Consider the following 26,514-nt stretch of genomic DNA (forward strand, 5'->3'; position numbering starts at 1 on the left):
CTCACCTCTGCCTGGGCCCTCCTCATCTCCTCTCTGTCTCCACTCAAGAAGGCTGTCTTCTTTCTGTTGAGTGATGCCTTGATGTCCTTTGTCACCCATGGTTTATTGTTTGGAAAGCAGCGTATTGACCTGGTGGGGATTAGAGAACATATTCTGTGATACAGTCTGTGAGTGTGTCTACATCCTCACCGTGGGTGTCACAGAACACATCCCAGTCAGTCACCTCAAAACATCCCTGCAGGGTCTCCAGGGCTTCCGGTGTCCACCTCCGTACAGTTTTGGTGGTCACCGGCTGCCGCTGTACTGCTGGTATATACTGGGGTTTGAGGTGGACTAGGCTATGGTCTGATCTGCCCAAGGGAGGGAGAGCTATGGAGCTGTATGCCTCTTTAACATTAGCATACAGTAAATCTAGAGTTTTATTTTCTCTTGTTTTACAGTCCACAAACTGCTTGAAAGTGGGCAGAGTTGATTTCAGATTAACATGGTTAAAATCGCCAGAAATCGCTATGAAGGCATTAGGGTGCTGGGTCTGAAGCCTCACGGTCACAGAGCTGATGACGTCAGTAGCCCGCGACGCCTCAGCCGAGGGAGCAATGTAAACAACGAGTACAATGGCGTGAGAGAACTCTCTGGGCAAATAATATGGACGTAGACTCACCGCTAGCAGTTCAATGTCCGGGCTGCACACACGCTCCTTTACCGTAACGTGTCCCGGGCTGCACCACCGGTTGTTCACGTAGAGCGCCAGTCCCCCTCCTTTCTTCCTGCCGCTCTCGGTGCAGTTCCTGTCCGCCCGTACCAACTGAAAGCCGGCTAAACTCACGGTAGAGTCCGGTATGTTTGCGTGCAGCCACGTCTCTGTAAAGCACATTACAGACGCCTCACGAAACACACACTCGCTCTTTGTGAGAGATGTTAACTCTTCCATCTTATTACCCAGTGATCTAACATTACCCATGACGATAGAAGGAAGATACGGCTTGTGTCTTCTTTTCCTCAGAAGAAGAAGGACAACAACCGGCGGAGAAAGAACATCTCCATTCCATATGTGTCAGGAGTATCAGAGAAACTCCGCAGGATCTTCAACAACCATCACATCCCGGTCCATTTCAAACCTATGACAACACTGAGACAGAGACTGGTTCACCCGAAGGATAAGATTCCCAGGGAGAAACACAGCAATGTGATATATGCAGTCCAGTGCAGTGAGGAATGCTCTGATCTGTACATTGGAGAAACTAAACAACCACTCCACAGAAGAATGGCTCAGCACAGGAGAGCCACCTCCTCAGGACAAGACTCAGCTGTTCACCTCCACCTCAGAGACAAAGGACACTCCTTTGAGGACAACAATGTTCACATTTTAGACAGAAAGGAAAGGTGGTATGAAAGAGGAGTCAAGGAAGCATCTATGTTAAGCTGGAAAAACCTTCCCTTAACAGAGGTGGTGGCCTCAGACATCATCTTTCTACCACATACAATGCAGTGATTCCATCCATTCCCAGGAAGTTTGCACAGACTCACAGTAAGAACAAAGGGCTGTCAACCAGTCCCCCTCCGGCAGTTTCATAGTCGTTAGACACACCTGGCCCAGTCAGCCAGAACATCACAGGTAAGTATGGAAACATTTAGTGCTATTGTTTTTAAGTTTTTTTAAGTTTTACCCAGACCCACCCACATAGGTCTGTAACCACATATAAACCATGTTTCCCACCAAACAGTTAGAACTGATGAAGCTGCTCGGATGAGCAGCGAAACGTCTTCTAGAAAACTCTACAAGTCCAGACACCTTGCATCAATCTTCTCTACATTGTAGGTGATGGAGGCATCAAGAGGGGGGAGGGGAGGGAGCAGTGCAGGTTCCAAAACAGGAGACTCAGCGTGGACCGGGACCGCAGTGTCAAATCTGTTAAAGAACAGGTTTAATTCATTGGCCCTTTCCACGCTACCATCAACCCCTCTGGTAGCTGGTCTGAAACCTGTGATGGTCCTCATGCTGCTCCAGATCTCCCTCATGTTGTTCTGCTGGAGCTTCCACTCCAGCTTCCTCCTGTAGTGTTCTTTAGCCTCTCTGGTTTTCACCTTCAAGTCTCTCTGAATGGCCCTCAGCTCCTCCCTGTTGCCACCTCTGAAAGCCTGCTTCTTTTCATTGAGGATGGCTTTGATGTCCTTTGTTACCCAGGGCTTGTTGTTTGGGTAACATTTAACAGTCCTTGTTGTGACGTTGCAGTCAACACAGAAATTGATGTAGTCAGTGATGCACCCTGTAAGCCCATCAATGTCCTCACCATGTGGCTCACAGAGCACCTCCCAGTCTGTTGTCTCAAAGCAGCCCTGCAGTGCCAGACAGCTGTCCTCTGACCATCTCCTCACTGTCCTCGTGGTCACAGGCAGCTTCTTAACCAAGGGCTCGTAACAGGGGGTGAGGTGAATCAAGCTGTGATCCGATCTTCCCAGAGGGGGGAGGGGGGTACAGCTGTATGCATCCTTCACGTTTACATACAGCCAGAGCCGTCACAACACGGTAGGCAAACCAGGTAACTGCCTTGGGCCCCGAGCATGAGAGGGGCCCCAATACGGACGGACAGTTAAAACCACATTTCAACACAACTGTTTCGATTTTTGATTTTGAAATACTTTAATAATCCCAGAGGGAAATGAGATGGACAAAGAGGGGTGGAAGCAGGAAACTCGCGCTGTGATACGTCAACTGTCTGTCACTCAAGCGGCAACGCCCATAATTATGCGTAATTCACCCCCTGTACAATCGACACATCTGAGACCAGAGTGGTTTTTGTACAAGGCTGTAAACATGTTTTTTTCTGCTGTGAAGTCGGCCATTTTAACATGGGAGTCTATGGGAAATTACTCGCTTTTGGAGCCAGCCCCCAGCAGTTGCGACGTGAATTACAAGTTTTGACACTTCTGCATGGGCTTCAACTTTGAGCCCCGAAGGCTGCCGCTTGGACGAGACAAAAACAACGCACGATGCATGCGCACACACGGTCCTAACGCAGCCTGAACGTATATTACAAGGCGCCACCTAGTGGTTTGGAGGACCGCAAAACAAGCCAGATTAAGCCAGATTTAGTGTGGACACACTTGTGTGATAGCCAGATTTGAAAATAGGTCTGATTGTATCCAGCTTAAAGACTATCCAGATACAATCCTACTCTAGCTGGAATGACTTTCGCCAGTGTGAAAGGGGCCTTATTGGACAACCTTGCTCTACCACTGAGCCACTGCTGCCTACACATTCAGACTCCCTCCTCGCCCCGCACCACGGGGCTCTGTGTCAGCGCTACTGTCGAAGCAGAGAGGTGTGGGCATGTTCAAAATAAAGCACACACTCTGCAGGCTGCAAGGAAAGAAGCAGAGGACAAAACAAGAGAGGGAAGAGTCTGTGACACAGCTCAGCACCACTGTCCACACATTGTGTTAAACACTTGGAGAGAAACTGTAAGTCGCTCTGTGTAAACAGTGTGGATGAATGAGAGAGAGAGGAGAAACAAACATGACAGGTTGCAAAATGGATAATATGATGATAAATGGTATAAAAAAATAGATTCCCCATTGTCTATATTTTAAATTAAACTAACATAAGTCATGTAAACTAGATCAAACACATGTCCTTGCTTATTCAGACAAAACTAAAATATTTCCCTGTACTACAACAGGACATTTATACATCAATATAATTCTTTGTTACAATGATAGTGCTTTCAGATTTAATAAGCAGCATAAAGGTTGTAATGTGCACACACTTTGGGCAACTAGTGATTTTGAAACCTGTGTGATGGTCCAGGCTGTGGGCATCGAGTGAAGAGAGGCTGAATGAAAAATAATCATTCCCACTTTTTACCCTGTATTTACCTCATAACCCAGCTGACAGCAGCAGTACTTACTTTAGTTTACTGACAGCCTGTCAGGCTCTCAGTCCAGCATCAGACTACAGTCCAGCACCAGACTCTCAGTCCAGCATCAGACTCTCAGTCTCTCTGCCTGCAGCTCTGCTGTCTGTCCGGTTTGCCCCAAAACTTCCGTGTAGTTTAATGATCTTAACGGTAAGACCTCTCACTCCTTCGATCATTCACGCTGCTACACACAAACACGCAGTGACGCACGATATCAGGACAGAGTGAGACCTCCTCCTTCACTCCCTGTCGTTCCGTTTGGAGACCCAGAGGTGATCTGCGCCCCCTCCCCTCCTCTCACAGCTTCTCAGCATCTGGGGTACCTGCAGCTGCAGGGGGCGCTAATTTGCCAATTTTCCACACAGTGATCTATAATACACATAGAAAACCGCCGCGCAGATGATATTTTTTCCAACTGCTCGTGCCGCCCCCTGTGTGATGCCGCCCCGGGGGACCGCCCGGTCTGCCCGTGCCCAAAACCACCACTGTGTGTACAAACTGCTGAATGAGTTACAAACCTCAGTATAATGACGTGATATAAACACAGAGAAGCTGTAAAGTATGGGGTTCCATTTGGGTCAAAATGATGTCAATGCGCTTTATGTCTATGTCTTTGTGCCACTGTGACGTCAATACTGTGTTATTATGTTGTCTGCATGTGCTGTTTGGCGTGTCGATACGTTCACTGTGTCTGTCTGTGTACAGTCACAAACCACTTGATCATCCTGTCATTTGGACATGTTGTTGGAATTCCCTGTCGTTGCTAAGTGTCGTCTCAGTTGTCATTGGTACATGTGTACATACACTCAACAAAAATATAAACGCAACACTTTTGTTTTTGCTCCCATGTTTCATGAGATGGACTTGAAGATCTAAACTTCATTCCAGATACACAATATTACCATTCCTCTCAAACATTGTTCACAAATCTGTCTAAATGTGTGATAGTGAGCACTTCTGCTTTGCTGAGATAATCCATCCCACCTCACAGGTGTGCCACATCAAGATGCTGATCTGACATCATGATTAGTGCACAGGTGTACCTTAAACTGCCCACAATAAAAGGCCACCCTGAAATGTGCATTTTGTTTCTGCTTTATTGGCGGTCTGGGGACTCAGAACCAGTCAGTATCTGGTGTGACCACCATTTGCCTCATGCAGTGCAACACATCTTCTTCGCATAGAGTTTATCAGATTGTCTATTGTGGCCTGTGGAATGTTGGTCCACTCCTCTTCAATGGCTGTGCGAAGTTGCTGGATATTAGTGGGAACTGGTGCACGCTGTCGTATACGCCGGTCAAGCACATCCCAAACATGTTCAATGGGTGACATGTCCGGTGAGTATGCTGGCCATGCAAGAACTGGGACATTTTCAGCTTCCAAGAATTGTGTACAGATCCTTGCAACATGGGGCCGTGCATTATCTTGCTGAACATGAGGTGATGTTCATGGATGTATGGCACAACAATGGGCCTCAGGATCTCATCACGGTATCTCTGTGCATTCAAAATGCCATCAATAAAATGCACCTGTGTTCTTCGTCCATAACAGATGCCTGCCCATACCATGACCCCACCACCACCATGGGCCACTCGATCCACAACATTGACATCAGCAAAGCGCTCACCCACACGACGCCACACACGCTGTCTGCCATCTGCCCTGAACAATGTAAACCGAGATTCATCCGTGAAGAGAACACCTCTCCAACGTGCTAGACGCCATCGAATGTGAGCATTTGCCCACTCAAGTCTGTTACGGCGACGATCTGGAGTCAGGTTAAGACCCCGATGAGGACGGCGAGCATGCAGTTGAGCTTCCCTGAGACGGTTTCTGACAGTTTGTGCAGAAATTGTTTGGTTATGCAAACCAATTGTTTCAGCAGCTGTCTGAGTGGCTGGTCTCAGACGATCTCGGAGGTGAACCTGCTGGATGTGGAGGTCCTGGGCTGGTGTGGTTACTCGTGGTCTGCGGTTGTGAGGCCGGTTGGATGTACTGCCATATTCTCTGAAACGCCTTTGGAGACGGCTTATGGTGGAGAAATGAACATTCAATGCACAAGCAACAGATCTGGTTGACATTCCTGCTGTCAGCATGCCAATTGCACGCTCCCTCAATGCTTGTGGCATCTGTGGCATTTTGCTGTGAGACAAAACTGCACATTTCAGGGTGGCCTTTTATTGTGGGCAGTTTAAGGTACACCTGTGCACTAATCATGATGTCAGATCAGCATCTTGATGTGGCACACCTGTGAGGTGGGATGGATTATCTCAGCAAAGCAGAAGTGCTCACTATCACACATTTAGACAGATTTGTGAACAATGTTTGAGAGGAATGGTAATATTGTGTATCTGGAATGAAGTTTAGATCTTCAAGTCCAGCAAAAACAAAAGTGTTGCGTTTATATTTTTGTTGAGTGTACATACACTGTGTCCTTACACTTTACTTCTGTCCTTGAACACAGTCCTTTAAAGTCCCCGTTGTGTCACTGCTTGGTGCTGCTGACCCACGGCTGGCACAGACTCCGGCAGGCCGCTGTCTCCACCACAGTACGGGTGCTGCAAGAGGCCAAAATGGACGTGCACAGATGAAACCGTTCAATTATTTGACAGAAGATCGACTAATTAAATTAATTAAATCGATCAAACTACATTAGGAATAATTTCTTAGTAGGTCCATAAGCTTGTACTGTATGCTTTAATAGATTCTACTGCTCCAAATAAAGGAACACATGCCATCCTGAAGTGCTCCTTAGCATTATTAGCACGTTCCAGCATGTATTCCTACAAAGAGACAAACACCAGGGCTGGGCATTAAGTGAAATTCATTTTCGAGTTTGGCTTCCTACGGTTATGAAAACAAGATACTCGTCATAGATTATTGTGCCAAGCGCCCTGCTCACATGTTGCTCTCATTCTCTCCTGTGACGTTAACGTAGCAGCGACACGGTGCCACCTGAACACAAACCGTAGCTTCACTTTCAGCACGCTTTGAGAGGCAGCAGCTACTTTAGCTGCCTGGGGGAAGTCGTTTATGACCAAGCGATAAAGCAGCAGAAAGTTAAAGTCTCCTGGTCTCCTGCCACCACCTGTCAGCATCCATCCAGTGCACTCTTTATAATGCAACAGACTATCAACCAGCTCCAGAGATGCAAGAAATCACAGAGGCATCACATTCATGTTAGCTAGGACGTGCACGATCAGCACCGTTAGCTACTCGGGGTTCGAGACTACTTTGGACAAGCGGTACACCTCACACACCACCTCGTCACCACAGCTGCACTGCCTGAGCTTGTTGATCCATGCTGTGGCAAAGTTGCACAAGATGTTCATCCAGCAGTGTGCTGTTAGCCTCAAAAACTATTTAAACATTAAGTTGAACATTGACATACTAATCGTACTATATGTTGCTGTGTTCATCGTGGCATTGAGTACTCTACCACAGTCTGATATTTACTTTGATGTATTATTTGAATATATGTTCACATGTTTATTTTATTTTTGTCAGTTCAGCTGTAATAAACATCAGTCGAAAAACCTGTTTCAAGTTCAATAAAATTTTAAATCCACGAATAATCGTTTGGAATAGTCGTGACTTCACTTTGAATCATAATCATGGTGTTTATGATATATACATATATATATATATATATAATAATCGAGCAGCCCTAACAAACCCCTATCACAGAAGGAAGAAGGAAGCCGAGGAGGACAAATGTTTATTTTATTAACGACGATCGGGATGACGTCAGTCTAACAGGAAGCCTGGCACGATCCTTCCACTGTCCGTGAACCGAGTGGCGCTGTGGCTCTGGGGATGTGCTGTGGCTCTGGGGATGTGCTGTGGCTCTGGGGATGTGCTGTGGCTCTGGGGATGTGCTGCAGCCAAAGTTAAGCACTGACAGAGCCACGAAACTTTAATATGACCCGAGCTGGATGAGACGGGTTTTACAGCAGTGCCAACATGAACGAATGGAAACCACCTCCTACCACCACACACCGTAACGTTTTAGCCTCAGGAGTCACATGTTACTGCTTTGGGACGTTAACAGACCACATACACTCAGAACAATGCACAACACACAGCTTGAATCATAGTGAGTTGCTGGAAAATCATCGAAGCTACATAAACGCAATATTTGACTACGCCAAGGCGGCTAACTGTGCTAACATTACAGCTGTTGCAAAGGGAAACGTTCCCCACGTGTATCAAACGTGTCCTAAAAACGATGTGCACATATTTAATATTTATTTATTTATATTATTATTTGATACAGTAAACTTCAGTCATTACTGACCTGGCAGCAGCCACAGGAGCTAGCAGTTAGCCGGACGCTGAAGCACGGGCTAGCTTCCTCTGGTGTTTGGTAGTCGTGGTGTCCCAGGTGTAGAGGACCGAGTGGCTTCTGAGTGCTTCTTATATCCGCAGCAGAAACAGAAAACACACACTCTGCATTATAACGTCAAAGACTCCAGTGAGCTACAGGTGTACAGGTGTTACTGTCCGTAACCCGGGCCCCTCTTCTACTTATTAAACAGCGGCTGGTGACCACTTAAGGTTTATTACTGCCACCTACTGGACAGGAGTGTGGAAATCATTAACATCAACATACATATCAAGAGTAGGCTAATAAGTGAGTATTTGTCAAAAATATTTAAAAGTTTAAAGAAACTAAACCGATCAACTTAATTTAATTAAAGTCCAACACTTTTACACGGGTATTTGGTTTATGAAGGCAGAAGAAAAAACTCTGTCGTTTCTTAAATGGTTTAGATGGTGGGTTTATTCCATGGGCAGGCATGAAACACAACTTACATTAAACATACAAAGTAATACCCAGAAATAAACTAATTATAGATTCAACACCCAACATCAATAAACTGGAAAATAGCTCCTACAGTATGTGTCTGTATTGGCTGGATGGAGGGGTGGAGGGGTCAGGGTGTGTTGTTTCTAACATCCTTTGAAAGTAACAGATATTTTAACTGGACTTATCTTTGATTTAAATAAATCCTGTGTGGCGGCCTGCAGAATGCTCCACATGACTGATAACAGTGTTGTAGCAGAGGGGCAGGCGGAGTGTCACCTCACAGGTATTGGGTTCAGGGATCACTCGGGCCTTCCAGGTTCTGTATGCAGGAAGTGAATGGTTGTTTATGAGGAAAACCAAGTGTGGGAGGTCTCACTCCAGATTAACATCTGTGCCAGTGTCACAGGTCTAGATCCCTCTGGAAGAAGGAAAACACAATCAATACTTCAAATCACCCAAGGAAAAGTTTGAACTGTGTGAGCAGCTCTTTTTGATATTTGGGTTCTGCTGTTAAAATCATTACAGGCATTAAAGTGATGCTGAAACATCAGTAACAATTTCAGACATGTGTTAAAAGTCGTCATGCTTCCTCCTACTTGTGCTTTATTACGCTGCTGTTGGAGCGACCCCACACGGCTGAGATTAAACTGTTTAAAAAGCTTAGAGCAAGTACAGTTCTACCTCGAGTAGTTCTGAAGGTCTGAAGACGACCTGGTAGACCTTTGGTAGCAACGTAAAGGGGAGCATCATGTACTCATACTGCCCACATCCAAATGACACTAAACTGGTGTAACATGACAGACCATCCACCCCAAGGGTCTTTACCCATCCACCAACCTATGCATGGCACACAAAGACATGCAGTATGCCCAGCATGGTCTACATGTTCATATAAGATAAGATAAGATAAGATAAGATAAGATAAGATAAGATAAGATAAGATAAGATAAGATAAATCTTATCTTAAAGACATGCAGTATGCCCAGCATGGTCTACTCGTTCATATAAGATAAGATAAGATAAGATAAGATAAGATCTTAAAGACATGCAGATAGCCCAGCATGGTCTACACGTTCATATGTCTGTCCTTCCTCCATGTCTTCATCACATTTTGTTAAGTGTGGAAGAAGTCGTAAAGCATTCTGAGGTCGCCCCTCAACAAGAGTGTGTTGAGATAACTGGAGCATCCCAGCAACGACAGATGTGGAAGCCTCCATAATTGTGTCCCCAGCATCTGTTTCCTCATCTGCTGCCAGAACAACCGAGGCAGCTGTGAGCTGCTGGCTTCTGTCTACCATGAGCCTAAAGGACCTGTTCAAAGAAAACCCTTCACAGACTGATTTAGAGTTCCTTCACTGTGGCTTCCAGGAACTATGCCATGTTGTAAGATGTAACAACGGCTGGATACTAACTTCAGTGACCTCTGACTGACGGAGCTGGGCGTCATTAACACCAACATGGATTATAATCCTACTGTATTTATGCTGATCTCTCAGCAGCAGCTTCTGGCTCTGTGTCGCCCGACCCTCTAATAAGTGAATAAGCTGCACTTTGTGCACACCTCACGCTCACTAAAGGAGGCAGAGGAACAGCTGAACATGTCACACACCGTGCAGTGAGCAGGAGAGGGAGATGCAGAGCGAGTGGAAGAAGCCATGCTAAGCGCTAATGCTAAGCGCTAATGCTAAGCGCTAATGCTAACCGCTAAGTCACGGTGAGCTTCGCTACAGTGGTAAACGAGAAGGAACCAGAGACTGGTGCACTTAACTCTAACACTGAGGTGCTTGTGTATTACCACAATAAAAGCAAACACAATGTGTCTAATGCAGAAAGTCCGTAGCACCAACAGCGCAACAACACAGCAGCGAGTAAACAAACAGGAAGTGACGCAATACGTTACCGAGATGGAGACGACGTGCAGGAAACGGTCTGTCTTCTTCTTCTTTGGTTTGAGACAGACTAGACGCTTTCGTAGCGTACTGCTGCCCTCTACTGTCTCCGTAGAGTTACTGCCAGTTCAGTTATTGATCATATCTTATTATATAGTCCAGAGCAGTGGAATCTGCTTCATGTCCTCCAGGTTTAATAAGGTGTGTATATAAAACTCTCTCAGCCTCTCCCAGCTCTCTGAACAGCTTTCCCTTTGAGCTGTGAGTCCTGTACATTGTAAGATTACATGCTCACCTCTCCACACTCACACTGTCCATCAGGATGCGTCCCAGTCCAGGCTGATCCGCTTCTAAGCTGCAGTCTTAACCTGGTTGTTGCTACAGCGTCTCTTCTGTTCAGCCAGAGCAGTTATTGTCTTTCCCTGCACAGCTGTGCATGATATAGAATGGAGTCATTGCTTTGTATCATCAGCAGGGCTTCTCTGTCCTCCTGCCAAACATCTTAGAACATTCATCACTGTTCTCTCTATGTTTTCATCCGTCCACAGTCCTAAACACTTTGTCTGGTGTCTTCTTTTTACATCCAAACCCCATAAAGTGGTTTGGTCCATTGAGGGTTTAAATCCCCAGGGTCTAGTCCAAACAGCCACTTCATCCAGGCTGTCCTGCAGTTTGTTCAAGAGTCCTGCCCCTCTTCCCAACAGCCCATCATCATCATCATAATGACCAGAGTCCTTCTCACTGAGCTAAATATTCCATTAATTAAAATGTTTAAAGCCCAGGGCTGATCACACTTCCATGGAGCGCCGTCACTTCTCTGGATGACACATTACCAACTTTAACCTGTATTGTTAAACAATCCTCCTCTTACTCCTACATCATAGAGGGATTAATAATCCTCCTCTTCCTCCTACACCATACAGAGGGATTAATAATCCTCCTCTTCCTCCTACATCATACAGAGGGATTAATAATCCTCCTCTTCCTCCTACATCATACAGAGGGATTAATAATCCTCCTCTTCCTCCTACATCATACAGAGGGATTAATAATCCTTCTCTCCATAACATATCATCAGCTTTTTCCATGTCAGTAAATACAGCAACAGCTGCTTCCTTGTTGGCTAAAGCCCTTTGAATATCCACATCCAAGTTAATATCTGAGTCCATTGTTGAGGGACCCGTCTGTTGCTGCATGGTTCCGTTCTTCAGGCAGTTTACCTGACTCCCACACATTGTTAATGAGAGCTAGCAGCTCCTCTAGAACAAACTCTCTGCATGTTTGAAGGGTCGATACTCAGGTCTGTCTCTTCCTGGGCTAGGGTCCTTACCTTGACTTATCGCTCTCTTCAGCTCATCTAAAGTAAGACAGCTATTTATAGCATTATCCTCCTGTAATTTATTACTTTGCCTTGTTATTACGTCTTCTCTTATTCTTTTGTTTTCTTCACTAACATTGGACTGTTTGAACTTGTTTTACCAGCATATCCTCTTTCTCTTCACTACTTACAGCCTCCTCACGGACACAGAACAGGTCAGCACTTCTGCCTGCATACCCCGCTCATTTTGTGAGCTAGACTCCAAAGAGGTCTCAGGTCTCAACCTGGAGCAAAAGTCCCTGCAGCTCTCTTCTTGACTTCTTTTATAATCCTTCTTGCTCTGGATCTCAGTTTCTTGTATTCTGTAACATATTCTCTATTGGATACAAGTTAAGTTCCTTCAAAGCTCTGTTCCTAGCATGAACAGCTTTGCTGCATTCTTCGTTCCACCAAGGAACCATGGAGCCCTACTGGGAGCCTTCTTCCTAGGAATCCTTTCCACTGACCATTTGAATCTGACCATATGAATCTGACCATATAAACTTGGAGTGATCGGTTCCATTCCTCTGTATCCTGTTCACTGTCTATCAGACCTATTCCTTCATATTTTATCCAATTTGCCTTTTTGAAATGAAACCTAAGGTGAGATTACCTGGCTCCTCGATTTCCCGCCTTCCAATGTGCTTATAGGAACATGATCACTTCCCAAAGAACACTGGTCCAATAAGTCCCAATCACATGTTGCTGCTGTTCAGCTGAGACCATCATTATATCTATTGCAGAGGAAATGTACAGGTCGACCATCATTCACTACCACCAGATTGTTTTATCCATAAACTTCTACCACCTTCCCATAGCTCTTTATGACCACTGAAATCCCCTGCCCAGACCTCTGGGTCATTGACTGTATCCATCACTTCCTGCAACTTCTCCTCCAAATGATGGTTTGGATTATAAAACAGTGACCTATTGGTCCATGCCTCAATAACTACACAAACCAGTCACTTATCCTTCCTTTCATATTGTATCCCCCTCTTAACAACAGTAGCACAGCCCCTCCTGCCCTATTTTCTCTTTCCTTTCACAGTTATACCATATATTTTAAAATCTGTTTGGATTTAGCCAGGTTTCCTGGATACAGATCATTTCTGGTCTTCTTTTAAACTAATTCCTGTCCATTAGCATCTAAACTCCTAGCATTCCTTTGTAGAATGCTGTAAATCCTCCTCATAATCCCATCCCTGCTGTCCATTTCAGATCCCAGTAGTAATTCCTGTCCCTCATTTGTACTAAGCCTGTCTCTTTGGGTGTAGGTAGCTTCCCATAGTTCCTTTGGATCGACACCTTTAAAGCAGCTGGCTAGCTGCATATGACTTTTTGTTAGCCTCTATTTTCACCCTCCACATAGCTTCAACCATCAATGCTAACATCTTTTTGTTGACTACAACCATGGCATCATCCCTTATCATCATGTTTCCATGGAAACGGTCTGTCTGTCAGCGGGGAAACAGTCGAACTACAGGGTATATAACATGTATGTAATATATCACATGTATGTGATATATTACATACATGTGATATATAACATGTATGTGATATATAACATGTATGTAGTCTGCCCCGTGGTTCTGATGTTCTTGTTGTTCTTAGTGTAAGACGTGTCATATTAATGCTGTCATTGTTGTTATTGTCAGTGTCCTTAAAGTCACATTTATTTCCATCCGGAGTTCATGTTTCTCCTTTGACTGGTTTATATATATGTTTGTTGGTCTGCTGTGTCGAGCCTCCTCAGAACCTCAAACAGTTCTGGGTGGGCTTCAGGACTCTGCTGTGAAGGTGCTGATACTAATCTCAGCTTCATGACTGAGGTCATCAAAGAGGTCTTCATCAGCCTGTGTGTCCTCGGGGTTAAGGTGCTGATACTCAGATACTCAGAGCTTCATGACACACAGGTTAACCTGTGCTTCAGCATTCTGTGATCAATAATGACCCATTAAACAGACTGTTCAGAATAAAGAGTTTAAACCCTGCAGACATATGAACATGAACGCTTCACAGCTTCACAGCTTAATGGTCCTCAGACGTCACCATGAGCCTCAGCTCCTCTGATCTTCAACTGATCACAGAGATCACACAAACAACAGAAACCCAAAACGTCTGTTTGAGGAGCCCGGTGAGCTGACGGCAGAACTAATGTGGACTCATGACTGTGTTCTATTCATTTAGCAACGTTATTAAACTTCTGTTGAATCAGAACTTGCTGTGGTTTAGTGTTTATGGTTAATAGACTGTTAATATGTTGATGTTACCTTTTGGGTCAGCATTTTTTTTATAGTTTAAATGTTTGATGGATCATTTTAACTATAAACAAATATATATTAATATAATAATATATGTTATATGTTAATATGTTGATGTTAGGTGAGCAGCACCAAGTTCCTGGGTGTGCACATCACTGAGGACCTCTCCTGGACTAACAACACTGCATCCCTGACCAAGAAGGCACAGCAGCGCCTCTACTTCCTCCGCAAGCTCAGAAGAGCCAGAGCCCCTCCCTCCATCCTGTGCACCTTCTACAGAGGGGCTGTTGAGAGCATCCTGTCCAGCTGCATCACTGTGGTACAGAGCCTGCACCGCCACCTGCAGGAATCGCATAGTGAGAGCAGCTGAGAGGATCACCGGCGTCCCTCTCCCCTCCCTCCAAGACCTCTACGACAGCCGTCTCACCCGAAAGGCCCTCCGCATCACAGGAGACCCCACCCACCCTTCACACCGCTTCTTCAGTCTGCTGCCATCAGGAAAGAGACTGAAGCCTCCGGGCCAGGACCAGCAGACTGAGGGACAGCTTCATCCACCAGGCTGTCAGGAAGCTGAACTCTCTCCCTGCTGTGCCCCACTTTCTCCCCCTTCCCTGACACCACCCCCCACCCCCTACCCCTACCACCATCCCCTCACCCCTACCACCACCCAAGATAGGAACTCTTTGTACCAGCCACTTTACCAAAGGAACTCTGTGCACCAGTCACTTTTTACCCTGTCATGTCACACCAGTCTCATATAAGCTGCTATAACTTAATCTATTCCTGGACGGTTACATTATGCCAACTGCACTGACTTGCACCATTGCATCTTTTGCACTCTCATACCAGTCTCAATAAGCTGTTATAAGTTAAACCATTCCTGTTACATTATGCCAACTGCACTGACTTGCACTATACATCTTTTGCACTCTGACTGCATTGTGCCTTCATTATGTGCCTTGTATTTTGTGTGTGCCTCATTGTAGGTACATTTTTTACACTTTATATTTATCTTTAGTTTTTAGTTACATGTTATATGTTGCGGAGTGAAGAGTAACGCAATTTCGATTCTCTGTATGTTCAGCACATATAGCAGAGTTGACAATAAAGCTGACTTGACTTGACTTGACTTACCTTTTGGGTCAGCATTTTTTTTATAGTTTAAATGTTTGATGGATCATTTTAACTATAAACAAATATATATTAATATAATAATATATGTTATATGTTAATATGTTGATGTTACCTTTCGGGTCAGTATTAAGTTTAAATGTTTGATGGATCCTTTTAATGTTTCATGTTCCTCTGCTCTGATCAGCTGCAAAAACAGGTTCAGCCTGTAGGTGGCAGTGTGAGACTACAAATAACAGTGACTGTCAGCTGAGGACATTCCAGACTGAAACAGGACTGATCAATATGTCCTGACACTGTTATTATTAAAATCAATGAACTGATTCAGTTTATCTCTGAACTGATGAAGAGTCTGAAACATGATTGATGAACCGCTGCTTCTGAAACAAACTTCATCTGAGTTCATGAAAGAAGAGGAGGAGTCCACACAGCTGCTCCCTGTCAGACCTGCATGTGATGTCACACATGATGTCACATGTGATGTCACACTGATGGACACAGAGCTGCTCCTCTTCATCAGGTGATAAAGACACAGTGAGGATCAGAGTTTATTGATTAACCTTTAATATCAATAACATCCAGATCAATCAAACAGTCAAAATCATTAAGAGCTGATTACACGTGATTCAGAGCATCAAGAAGCTGATACACCAGAGAGCACCTGGTCCAGAACAGAGAGCAGTCCACCAGGACCTGGATCAGGTTAGACCAGAACAGAGAGCAGTCCTGGATCAGAGAGGAATCATCAGCTGAGCTGGAGGCAGGAAGCAGGAGGAGGAAGCAGCTGTTCCTACTGACAGGACCAGGACCAGAACCAGGACCAGGACCAGGATCCGGACCAGTATCAGGACCAGGATCAGTTATTAGGAACCAGGATGCGGCCTGGAACAGAAGAAGACCAGAGGAGGACAGGGTCAACAACAAGTCCTGGTCCCATATCAGACTGAAACATGTAGTGTTCCTGAATGAAAAGAACTGAAACTGGTCCCAGCTGGTCTGAAACCAGTCTGGACACAACAGGAAGTGGACTCGGTCTGACCTCGGGCCTTCCTCTTGTAGTAGATGAATCCAGCCAGAGACAGAACCAGACCCAGAATCAGACCTGAAGCTCCGATGGCGATTTTATTCCTCTCTGACTCAGGCATGGACGGATCTGAGGACACAGAGAGAGACAGGTGAGAGAGGGACAGACAGACAGACAGACATGTGAGAGACAAACAGGTGAGAGACACACAGGTGAGAGACACACAGACAGACGGTCAGGTGAGAGACAGACAGACAGACAGAGACAGATGGGCGAAAGACAGGCAGACAGACAGACAGTCCTGTCCTCTTACCCCACTCAGTGATCAGGGGCTTCTTCAGACTGGCGTGTTCCACCACACATGAGATCTTCTCTCCAGACCTGAACACAGAACAGCATCACTGACTGACTGACAGACCTGACTGGACCTGGACCTGGACCTGGACCTGGACTCACCTGGGCGTGTACTCCAGGTGGGAGTGGGTCTGGTAGTACCAATCACCGTCTGCCAGCTCGTCAGTGGACGTGACCCCAGAGGTGACTTCCTGTCCGTCTCTGATCCAGCTCACTCTGATCTGTTTGGGGTAGAAGTCGTAGACTCTGCAGACCAACATGGAGGGATGACTGCCAGGAGGGGGCGTGGTGGAGTACAGCCTGACAGAGGGCGCCACTGGACACACACACACACACACACACACACACACACACACACACACAGACACACACACACAGAAAGAAGAAGATGAATTCACCCAGACGTTTTCAGTTAAAGCAGTTTGTTTGTTTGTTTCAGGTTTCATTAACTGTTTCAGGTCAGTAATCAATGACATCACTTATCAATCATGATTTAAAACTACAGTCACAACTGAAGATCAAATAAATCAATACAGATAAAAAATATATCAATAAACATGATCATCAGTCACCAACAACAAATGATTATTATTAACTGTGTAGCTGCAGTAGCAGAGTTTCACCACCAGGGGGAGATTTTAATCTGTGATGATGAAAGTTGATCATTGGTATTTTGTGTTGATCAATAAGTCTTGATGACAGATCAATAATCAGACCTGATGTGTTGATCAGTTTGAACATGATGATCTGATGATTCACACAAACTCACCTGATTTACCCAGAATGTTGCTGTACCAGATCCCAATGTTGTATTGGCAGTACGTCTCCCTCTGAGCTCTCATGTTAGCCAGGTATCCAGTGTTATTGTTCCAGGCCTCTGCGTTCTTCACTCCGTACGCAGTGAATCCAACAAACTTCCCCACATTACTGTCAAACCTGGTGAACTCCACCTTCTCATAGAAATAAGACCTGATGTACTGGATGTCCTTCAGCTCAGAGGAGTTAAACACACAGCGATCCACACCGAACGTCTCAAATCCATCTGAAACACAACACACACTGATCAGAGCATTGATCGGTGATCAGAGCATTGGTCCTACCTGCTGTTAGTGTAGATTAAACAGAGTATTGATCAGTGATCAGAGCATTGATCCTACCTGCTGTTAGTGTAGATTAAACAGAGCATTGATCAGTGATCAGAGCATTGATCAGTGATCAGACTATTGATCCTACCTGCTGTTACTGTAGATTAAACAGTGTATTGATCAGTGATCAGAGCATTGATCAGTGATCAGACTATTGATCCTACCTGCTGTTAGTGTAGATTAAACAGAGTATTGATCAGTGATCAGAGCAGTGATCAGAGCATTGATCAGTGATCAGAGCATTGATCCTACCTGCTGTTACTGTAGTTTAAACAGAGTATTGATCAGTGATCAGAGCATTGATCAGTGATCAGAGCATTGATCAGTGATCAGAGCTTTGATCAGTGATCAGAGCATTGATCAGTGATCAGAGCATTGATCAGTGATCAGAGCATTGATCAGTGATCAGAGCTTTGATCAGTGATCAGAGCATTGATCAGTGATCAGAGCATTGATCAGTGATCAGAGCATTGGTCCTACCTGCTGTTACTGTAGTTTAAACAGAGTTATTGATCAGTGATCAGAGCATTGATCAGTGATCAGAGCATTGGTCCTACCTGCTCCGTAGACAGAGGTGAGGAGGAGGAGGGTCAGGCTGACACAGGATGAAGCCATGCTGCTGCTGCTGTGCTGTCTTCACTCTGACTCTCAGTCTGCTGAGAGCGGCTCTAAAAAGCAGAGCAGAGGTCACATGACCAAACATCAGCTGTTACCAGGCAGACGACTCTGACAGAAGTCACAGTCTGAACACACTTCATACAGGAAGACACACACAGTCATGTTCAGTTTATATTTACAGAGATATCTGTCTGTGATGATGATGTGGAAATCTACCTGCAGATAATAATGAACTGAAGAAGATGATTTTTTTGATGATGATTTTTTTTACAGTAAATTAGCTTCCGGCGCGGCCTCGAGGTAGCAGCCAGCCAGAGAAGCTCCGCACACCGCGGGTGTATTAAGTCGTTCTTCGTACTAAATCGAAGTATAAGCGGTCAGGCACTGTAATAATGCGTCTTTTTCGGACTTTCTTCGTGGTCTTCATCGCTTTTGGAGCACTTTTATCATGCCGCGTCTCGGCCGTGACGGTGTTCCAGTTTAACTGGTGATCATGTTGACTGGTGATATTTGTTTACATTCCAGGCAACCAGATGTGCTTGGTGTTGGCCTCCGCAGATTCGTCACAATCCGAGACAACTCCTATGCTGTGTGGCCGTCAAATGTCGCAAGATATAGATATCTGCGTTGAATAAAAACAGCCGTCCTGTCGATACCGTGCACAGAAAGTAATGAGAACGTGCTTATAAAACAAAACAGCCACATGTATAAATAAAGCCCCATGCGGGATTCGAAACTCTGCACAACAGCAATATGATTACCAACCCAGCGTCGTATTCTCTGCACCACGGACAAGCTACTGTCTCCTGTTACTTTACCTGCACATATCTCCTTCACGGTGTTGGCCGTTCAACACACGTGAGTGATGCGGTGAACACGCCCATGTTAACCAGTGACAGTCACAACTTAACATGGGCAGATGACCCTCTTTAAAAGCGAAATAAACCAACACAAAGCAGCGTTTTACACAGCGAAACTCAGCTATAGGGAAGAATACACAAGCACGGACACCGTCACGTTGAATGGATTTGATGTGAACCATGTGAAATATGTAACTCTGGCCTTTTTGATCGGACCACCGAACTACAGCCACCATTCAAAACATAAGCAGCGCTGTGTGTCACAGCGACGCTGGTATTGTGAAGAACATTCAAAGACAACCACCACGACGTGACCACAGTCCAGTTATCATCTTCCATGGTGCCCTATAAAGGAGCTAAATGCAGCTTTATCCCAATATCTGTGGTTGATTCTGTCACTCGCTCACATTTAGGCGGCGAGGTTAACGCGCCCATGTCAACTAGTGACAGTCACAACTTAACATGGCCCGACTTCTGTATCCTCAAAAACAAACGATCGTCTCACACAGCAAACTCAGGTGATGTGAAAACACACAGACATGGCCACCGAGGACACAGACCGTGGGTTGACAGCGTTTTTTGGGTTCGATGTAAACATTTAGAGCTAGTTTAAAGCTCTGTTTGATTACACTGCTGAGCCACAGACACCGGAAGCGAAATGCACCTTTCAAAATAAGAGCAGGTGGCACCATGCACAATACCAGTGTCGCTGTGACACACAGCGCTGCTTATGTTTTGAATGGTGGCTGTAGTCACAGCTTGATGTTGTGACAACTTAACATGGTCTGACTCTGTACAACTCTTACACATGAAAAACTGTGAAAGGTGATGTAAAGAACGCACAGACATGGTCATAGCAGCGTTCTGTGCCTTCGATGTAATCATTAAAAGCTTAAATAAGCCGTGCTTGATTACGCTACGGAGCCACACACACATTAAGCCAGATGAACCTTTCAAAATCAAAGCTTGCATGACTGCATGGCCACCCCTAGACATTGCATGTATTTGTTTGTAGTGAGGTTACAGGCTACTTTGTAGGCAGGATGTTCAAACAGAATTTGTTCCAAAGGTTTTCTAATTACAAGGATCAAGGGTCCACCTCCTTACACCTGTGGTAAAATAACCATGGTGCTACAAGTCCTGCTGATAAGTCCTCAACCAATAACTATCTGTGTGCAATTTCCCCAACACGTTCCACCTTGTAAGGTACAGATGACAAAAGGTATATATATAGGTAAACCATGATTGCCTACTTGTGGCGAGTTTGGTGGATTTGAGAGAGAGAGAGAGAGATAGAGATAGAGATAGAGATAGAGATAGAGATAGAGATAGAGATAGAGATAGAGATAGAGACAGCAGTAGCAATAGCAATTTAGTTAGCAAGAGAATACAGATAGTTAAAAGTAGATTAGTGAAACAGGTAAGATATAGGTAAGTGGAGTTTGTTAAGGTAAGAATTAGAGAGTGTAGGAAGGGAAAAATGAATCCCCAAATGGGTCAGGAAATTGAAAGGTTTCTGACAAATAATGCTTATCCTGTGGGCTCTTCGGCAAAGAGCCGGTTCATTATCCGGAGAAGGTGTGAAAATTACTTAATTAAGGGTAAGTGGTAACTGTTGTTTTATTTTCTATTGTAAATTACAATTTCATTAAAAAAAAATAAACTGAATCATCATTAGATGAGCAGCTCTACTATATTTGCCGAAGACGCAAGCGGGAAGAACACCTTGCAAAAGTTGTTAAGTCACCTGAGGAAGCAAACCAGGTGTTCAAGGATTTGCATGCTAGTGAACATGGTGGCCATTGTGGGATGGAGAAAACCGTTGATGCTATTTCACGTAGATATTACTGGCCTGGTATGGAAAAAGACATACGGAAATGGGTAAGTTTTTTTTTTTTAATCTGTGCATGGTAATTTTTGGTAACTTTTATTCACCCCATACTTAAATTATTGTAGATATTTGAGTGTCCTGAATGCCAGGCCAGAAGAAACACTACGAAAATAAAGAAGGCATACATCCCCATTGAGGTGACTGCTTTAAAACATTTAACATATTTCCAATTGAAGCCATGTCCATAACTTGACTTTTTTATGTTTAAGATATCTGAGCCACTGGAACTAGTGGGCATGGACCTTATTGGCAAGCTCACACCAACAAAGAAGGGCCACCAGTACATTTGCGTAATGATAGATTACTTTACAAAGTGGACAGAGGCATACCCACTGAAGTCCAAAGGAGCAGTGGAGGTCGTTGACTGTATTATGGACTTCTTTTATAAATTTGGTGCCCCAAAAAGGCTTTTAACCGACCAAGGACGTGAATTTGTCAATCAGGTAATACCACTTGTCATGTTATCTGCCCCTATTTTCAATGATAAGTTTTGTCTCAGTATTATTATTGTTAATCCAGATGAACTATAAGATCTGTGACAAGCTGGGAATAAAGAGAAGCTTGTGTTCTCCCTACCACCCCCAGACCAATGGCTTGGTAGAGAAAATGAATGGGACCATTCAAAGGTATTTTTTTTATAATGTTTGTGGATTTTGTGTTACTTTTTGCAATCCTGTAACTGTGTTTATCTTTGATCTTACAGGACTTTGAATAAACTAGTTGGGGAGAAGCCTGAGACTTGGGACAGCAACCTGCAGTCCACAATGTTTGCCCTGAGAACAAAAAAACAGCTGACAACTCAGTTCTCGCCTTATTTTCTAATGTTTGGTAGGGAGGCAAGATATCCTACTGAGATTCCAGAAGAGTATGAGGTGTGTTCTCAATACATGTATGTGGTGCATGGTACAGTAATCCATCAATCTGGTTTACCAACATTGTGATATATTTCCTCTCAGGTAACCGATAGCATTGTGGAGAATGTGTTGGGGCAGGAAACATTATCAACACTGAAAAGAAATTATGCAGTTTCCCTGAAAAACACTGAGAGGGTCAGGGCTAAAGTTAAGAGGAAGAGGGAGGAGACGGGGCATGAGGACAACTTTGCTGTGGGAGATCAGGTCATGAGGCAAAACATCCGTCAGGAGCAAAGAAAGGGGGGAAAACTAGAAACATCACTCCTTGGGCCCTTCACCATCATACAAATTGAAGGGAAAAGTGCTGACCTGATCTCCCACAGGAACAAGGTGGTGCATAAAGTAAACATTGACCACCTTACCAAATACACACAGCCCACACCCCGCATCCCCCACAAATGGCCTTCCTTATCCACACTTTCAGCATCACCATCCACTATTTCCTCCCCATACAACTCACCTGCTCCCATACCCTCTACCTCTGCTCCACCGCCACCTAGCCCTTCACCTCCTCTGTCATCTAGCCCTACTCTAACACCACCTAGCCCTTCACCTCTTCCATCACCTAGCCCTGCTCCTCCGTCACCTAGCCCTGCTCCTCCGTCACCTAGCCCTGCTCCTCCATCATCAAGCCCTGCTCCTCTACCATCTGGCTCTGCTGCTACTACTCTACTGCTGTCAGCAATACAACCGGATTCAGTGGAAACTGGTAATTATGGACTTTCAGTATTTTGTCTGTGCAGATGTCTGTCATTACAAGTACTTTTACTTTCTTTCTACAGTAGTAAATAAAATTTGGGCTGGGAAAAAGCCAGACATTTTATGGAGTAAGATTGGCCCATATAAATTGTTTACCCAAAACTTAAAGGAACACCTTGGGCCTGGTAAACTTGTAGAAAGTGAGGTAAGCAAAAAACTTGGCCTTGGAGAAGTTGTGTGTTTTGTGGAACTATTTAATTATATTACTATTTAATTTCATTACAGATTATTAATGCATACCTGACAGTTGTTTTTAAAAAGTTAAAACAAATGAACAAAAGGGTGTTTTTGATCGATTCGTTTCAAATGACTGCAATTTGGCAGGGGAAACTAAAAGGACATAGGAAGGTAAGTTATTATGCCTTTTATCACACTGTGGGCAACAAAGAGTCATTCACAGTCCCTGTTCTGTATGGCAAAATTACAGGTTAATCCAGCAGAGTATGACGTTATGATGGGAGCAGTTTGTGATAACAACCATTGGACATTGGCTGTAAGGAGTTTTTTCTGTTCTCAATTAGAATTTACATTTTGATTATTTGATTGTGATGGATTGCTATTTTCTAGATTATTTACCCACAAGACAAACGCACGCTCTATCTGGATCCATTTGGTGCTCAGACAGCAGCACTAAAACAAGGCAGTGATGTAACCAGGTGGGGAAAACTTTAAGGAGCATTTAATGACTTGGCTGTGACAACAACTTGAACAGAGTACCGGTATTTACTTTCTGCTAAACAGGGCTTTCATGAGACAACGAGGCCTGAACTGCTCCCGCTGGGCTTGTAGTACAGTTGCTCATCCAAGTCAGCAGGATGCAACTTCCTGTGGGGTTATTGTGTGTAAAGTAAGTGGATGTGTTGTCATCTGTTTATACAACTTATACTGAACTAGTTAATGGTCCTACATCTACATATTTGTTTAAGTTGGCAGATATGGTTTTAGGCCAAGAGGTGCTGAATGAACCCTTTTCTAAAGAGCAAATCACACAATATCGGATGGAAATAGCCCAAAGGCTACTCAATGAAACAGGTTGGTTTATATCGTATTACAGGTGTTTATTTCAGGAAATATAATCAATATCTCTCATCAACAGATGATCTGTCTGAACTGTGTCAAATGTGTGGTACGCATGATGCACACGCTAAATGGGTAAGGACATTCTTCTACACTTCTAAATGGAATTTAAGATATTGATTGTGGAACAGTCATGCATGTTTTTTTTCTCTTAGATCGAGTGTACACTGTGTGGGAGGTGGTTCCACTGGAACTGCATAGGTCAACCCCCTGTGGATGCCGCATTTTATTGTGTAGTGTGTTTGTAAAATGGAAGCTATCGTTACAACAATAAACATTATTTTGACTTAATGTGTGTGTGGCTCCGTAGCGTAATCAAGCACGGCTTATTTAGGCTTTTAATGATTACATCGAAGGCACAGAACGCTGCTATGACCATGTCTGTGCGTTCTTTACATCACCTTTCACAGTTTTTCATGTGTAAGAGTTGTACAGAGTCAGACCATGTTAAGTTGTCACAACATCAAGCTGTGACTACAGCCACCATTCAAAACATAAGCAGCGCTGTGTGTCACAGCGACACTGGTATTGTGCATGGTGCCACCTGCTCTTATTTTGAAAGGTGCATTTCGCTTCCGGTGTCTGTGGCTCAGCAGTGTAATCAAACAGAGCTTTAAACTAGCTCTAAATGTTTACATCGAACCCAAAAAACGCTGTCAACCCACGGTTTGTGTCCTCGGTGGCCATGTCTGTGTGTTTTTACATCACCTGAGTTTGCTGTGTGAGACGATCGTTCGTTTTTGAGGATACAGAAGTCGGGCCATGTTAAGTTGTGACTGTCACTGGTTAACATGGGCGTGTTCACCGCATCACTCACGTGTGTTGAACGGCCAACACCGTGAAGGAGATATGTGCAGGTAAAGCGACGGGAGACAGTAGCTTGTCCGTGGTGCAGAGAATACGACGCTGGGTTGGTAATCATATCGCTGTTGTGCAGAGTTTCGAATCCCGCATGGGGCTTTATTTATACATGTGGCTGTTTTGTTTTATAAGCACGTTCTCATTACTTTCTGTGCACGGTATCGACAGGACGGCTGTTTTTATTCAACGCGGATATCTATATCTTGCGACATTTGACGGCCACACAGCATAGGAGTTGTCTCGGATTGTGACGAATCTGCGGAGGCCAACACCAAGCACATCTGGTTGCCTGGAATGTAAACAAATATCACCAGTCAACATGATCCCCAGTTAAACTGGAACAACGGAAACACGCCAGGGCTCCATTGTTTACACCAGGGATCAGCTGATGAGTCTCCAGCACAGCGGGATGTATGGCCAGCGACACGAAATCCCCAAAGAACTAAGAAGGAAACAACGTGGAAGCAGAGGGGGCAAAAGAAGACAGCTGAGGAAAAGAAGATACAAGCCGTATCTTCCTTCTATCGTCATGGGTGATGGAAGAGTTAACATTAGTGATGGGCAAATGAAGCTTCATGAAGCAATGAGGCTTTCCAGCCCAATGTGTTGCTCAAAGGTTCATTACTCGAAGCTTCATTCAATACTCACTAGTGACATCTGCTTGGAGTTAACTGCTGACTATGACAGCAGTCATTCAGATCTTAGTTTGAACAAACTACCACAGTATAGCTTTATATGTATTTTATTTTATTTTCTCTTTTCTTAATAAAGATTTTTGTCAAACCCACAAGTCTTTTTTATGTAACTCTGTTACCTCTTCAGCCATCAGACTCCTCAACAGCTGACAGGAGTCTGTAAGAAATGGACTGTACCCCGCACATACACACTGACTGTTTACATGATGACAATGTTTACATGCAGTATCAGTAAAATCCATACTTCCATAGTTTATATTTTGTGTACTTATTTGCATCTTTTTGCTCTTAAAATGTCTCTTTTGCAAATTATTTCTATTTTGTTTTTCTTAAACCTTCATGGCATTCAGTGTGAGCAGCAAAGTAAGAATTTCATTGGACAGGGAAACCAGTTTCTATACTGTGCATATGACAATAAACGCCTTGAATCTTGAATCCCTGTCTATTCCTAATAATGATTTGGAGTTAGGGATAAGAACAAGACTTTTTTCACAGTTTCTGGTCAGGAGAAGATAGTTCCAACAAATCAATGAGCTCCCTGAACCCCACATCTTCCTCTACTGAAAATGGCTGTGAGTTTTTTATGACCAGGTTGACCACAGCCTCATCCAGCACCTGCTTTCTGGAACCTTTAATGATAACAATTAATATAAAGTGCAACCAATTAATATGATACAAAAATACATGGTACACACACTATGTTTTGAATAATAAAAAGCAGGTAATAATAGCCTATTTTGGCTGGTGTCTGGTCTGTCTGCAGACTCAGCATTCTCATGTATTGCTCAAGCAATATAATGCCTGAGCATTGATGAGCATTGATGAGGTATTATTAGGTGTTGTACACAAGCTCTCTGTCACACAGCAAACACCTCACCTAACAAACAAACATGTGCAATATAATTAACAGAAAATTATTGCTGATGATACACAATTATATAACAATGTAGG

The 26,514-nt window shown here is 44.2% G+C and overlaps 2 protein-coding genes and 1 long non-coding RNA gene across 4 annotated transcripts in view; all 3 read right to left on the reverse strand.

Moving 5' to 3' along the window:
- The window catches only part of LOC114431351 (HLA class II histocompatibility antigen, DP alpha 1 chain-like), a 45,473-nt gene that overhangs the window by 10,581 nt on the left and 8,378 nt on the right, over positions 1-26,514 (reverse strand). The window lies entirely within an intron of this gene.
- LOC114431352 (uncharacterized) lies at positions 79-10,674 on the reverse strand. Its single transcript, XR_003670073.1, has 4 exons — positions 10,628-10,674; positions 8,215-9,145; positions 6,357-6,475; positions 79-129 (listed from the first exon to the last, which is right to left on the reverse strand). It is a non-coding gene; the product is annotated as an uncharacterized LOC114431352 (long non-coding RNA).
- LOC114431350 (H-2 class II histocompatibility antigen, E-S beta chain-like) lies at positions 15,921-18,556 on the reverse strand. 2 transcript variants are annotated; one of them, XM_028398963.1, is made up of 7 exons: positions 18,446-18,556; positions 17,513-17,785; positions 16,846-17,059; positions 16,703-16,770; positions 16,405-16,518; positions 16,214-16,247; positions 15,921-16,183 (listed from the first exon to the last, which is right to left on the reverse strand). In XM_028398963.1, exons 1-6 carry the CDS (start codon positions 18,501-18,503, stop codon positions 16,222-16,224), a joined length of 753 nt encoding a protein of 250 aa, XP_028254764.1. In that variant the 5' UTR covers positions 18,504-18,556; the 3' UTR covers positions 15,921-16,183; positions 16,214-16,221. The 2 variants fall into 2 exon arrangements, with proteins under 2 accessions (XP_028254764.1, XP_028254762.1); XM_028398961.1 differs by having other exon boundaries at positions 15,921-16,247.

This window comes from Parambassis ranga, unplaced genomic scaffold (genome assembly GCF_900634625.1).
Source record: "Parambassis ranga unplaced genomic scaffold, fParRan2.1 scaffold_70_arrow_ctg1, whole genome shotgun sequence".
Taxonomy (NCBI): domain Eukaryota; kingdom Metazoa; phylum Chordata; class Actinopteri; family Ambassidae; genus Parambassis; species Parambassis ranga.

Excerpts from the sequence above, each read along its gene's own strand:
- LOC114431350 (XM_028398963.1), bottom strand. The coding sequence starts at position 18,503 with ATGGCTTCATCCTGTGTCAGCCTGACCCTCCTCCTCCTCACCTCTGTC. Across the intron at positions 17,060-17,512 it reads CAACATTCTGGGTAAATCAG|TGGCGCCCTCTGTCAGGCTG; the intron begins GTGAGTTTGTGT and ends GTGTGTGTCCAG. Across the intron at positions 16,771-16,845 it reads CACCTGGAGTACACGCCCAG|GTCTGGAGAGAAGATCTCAT; the intron begins GTGAGTCCAGGT and ends TTCTGTGTTCAG.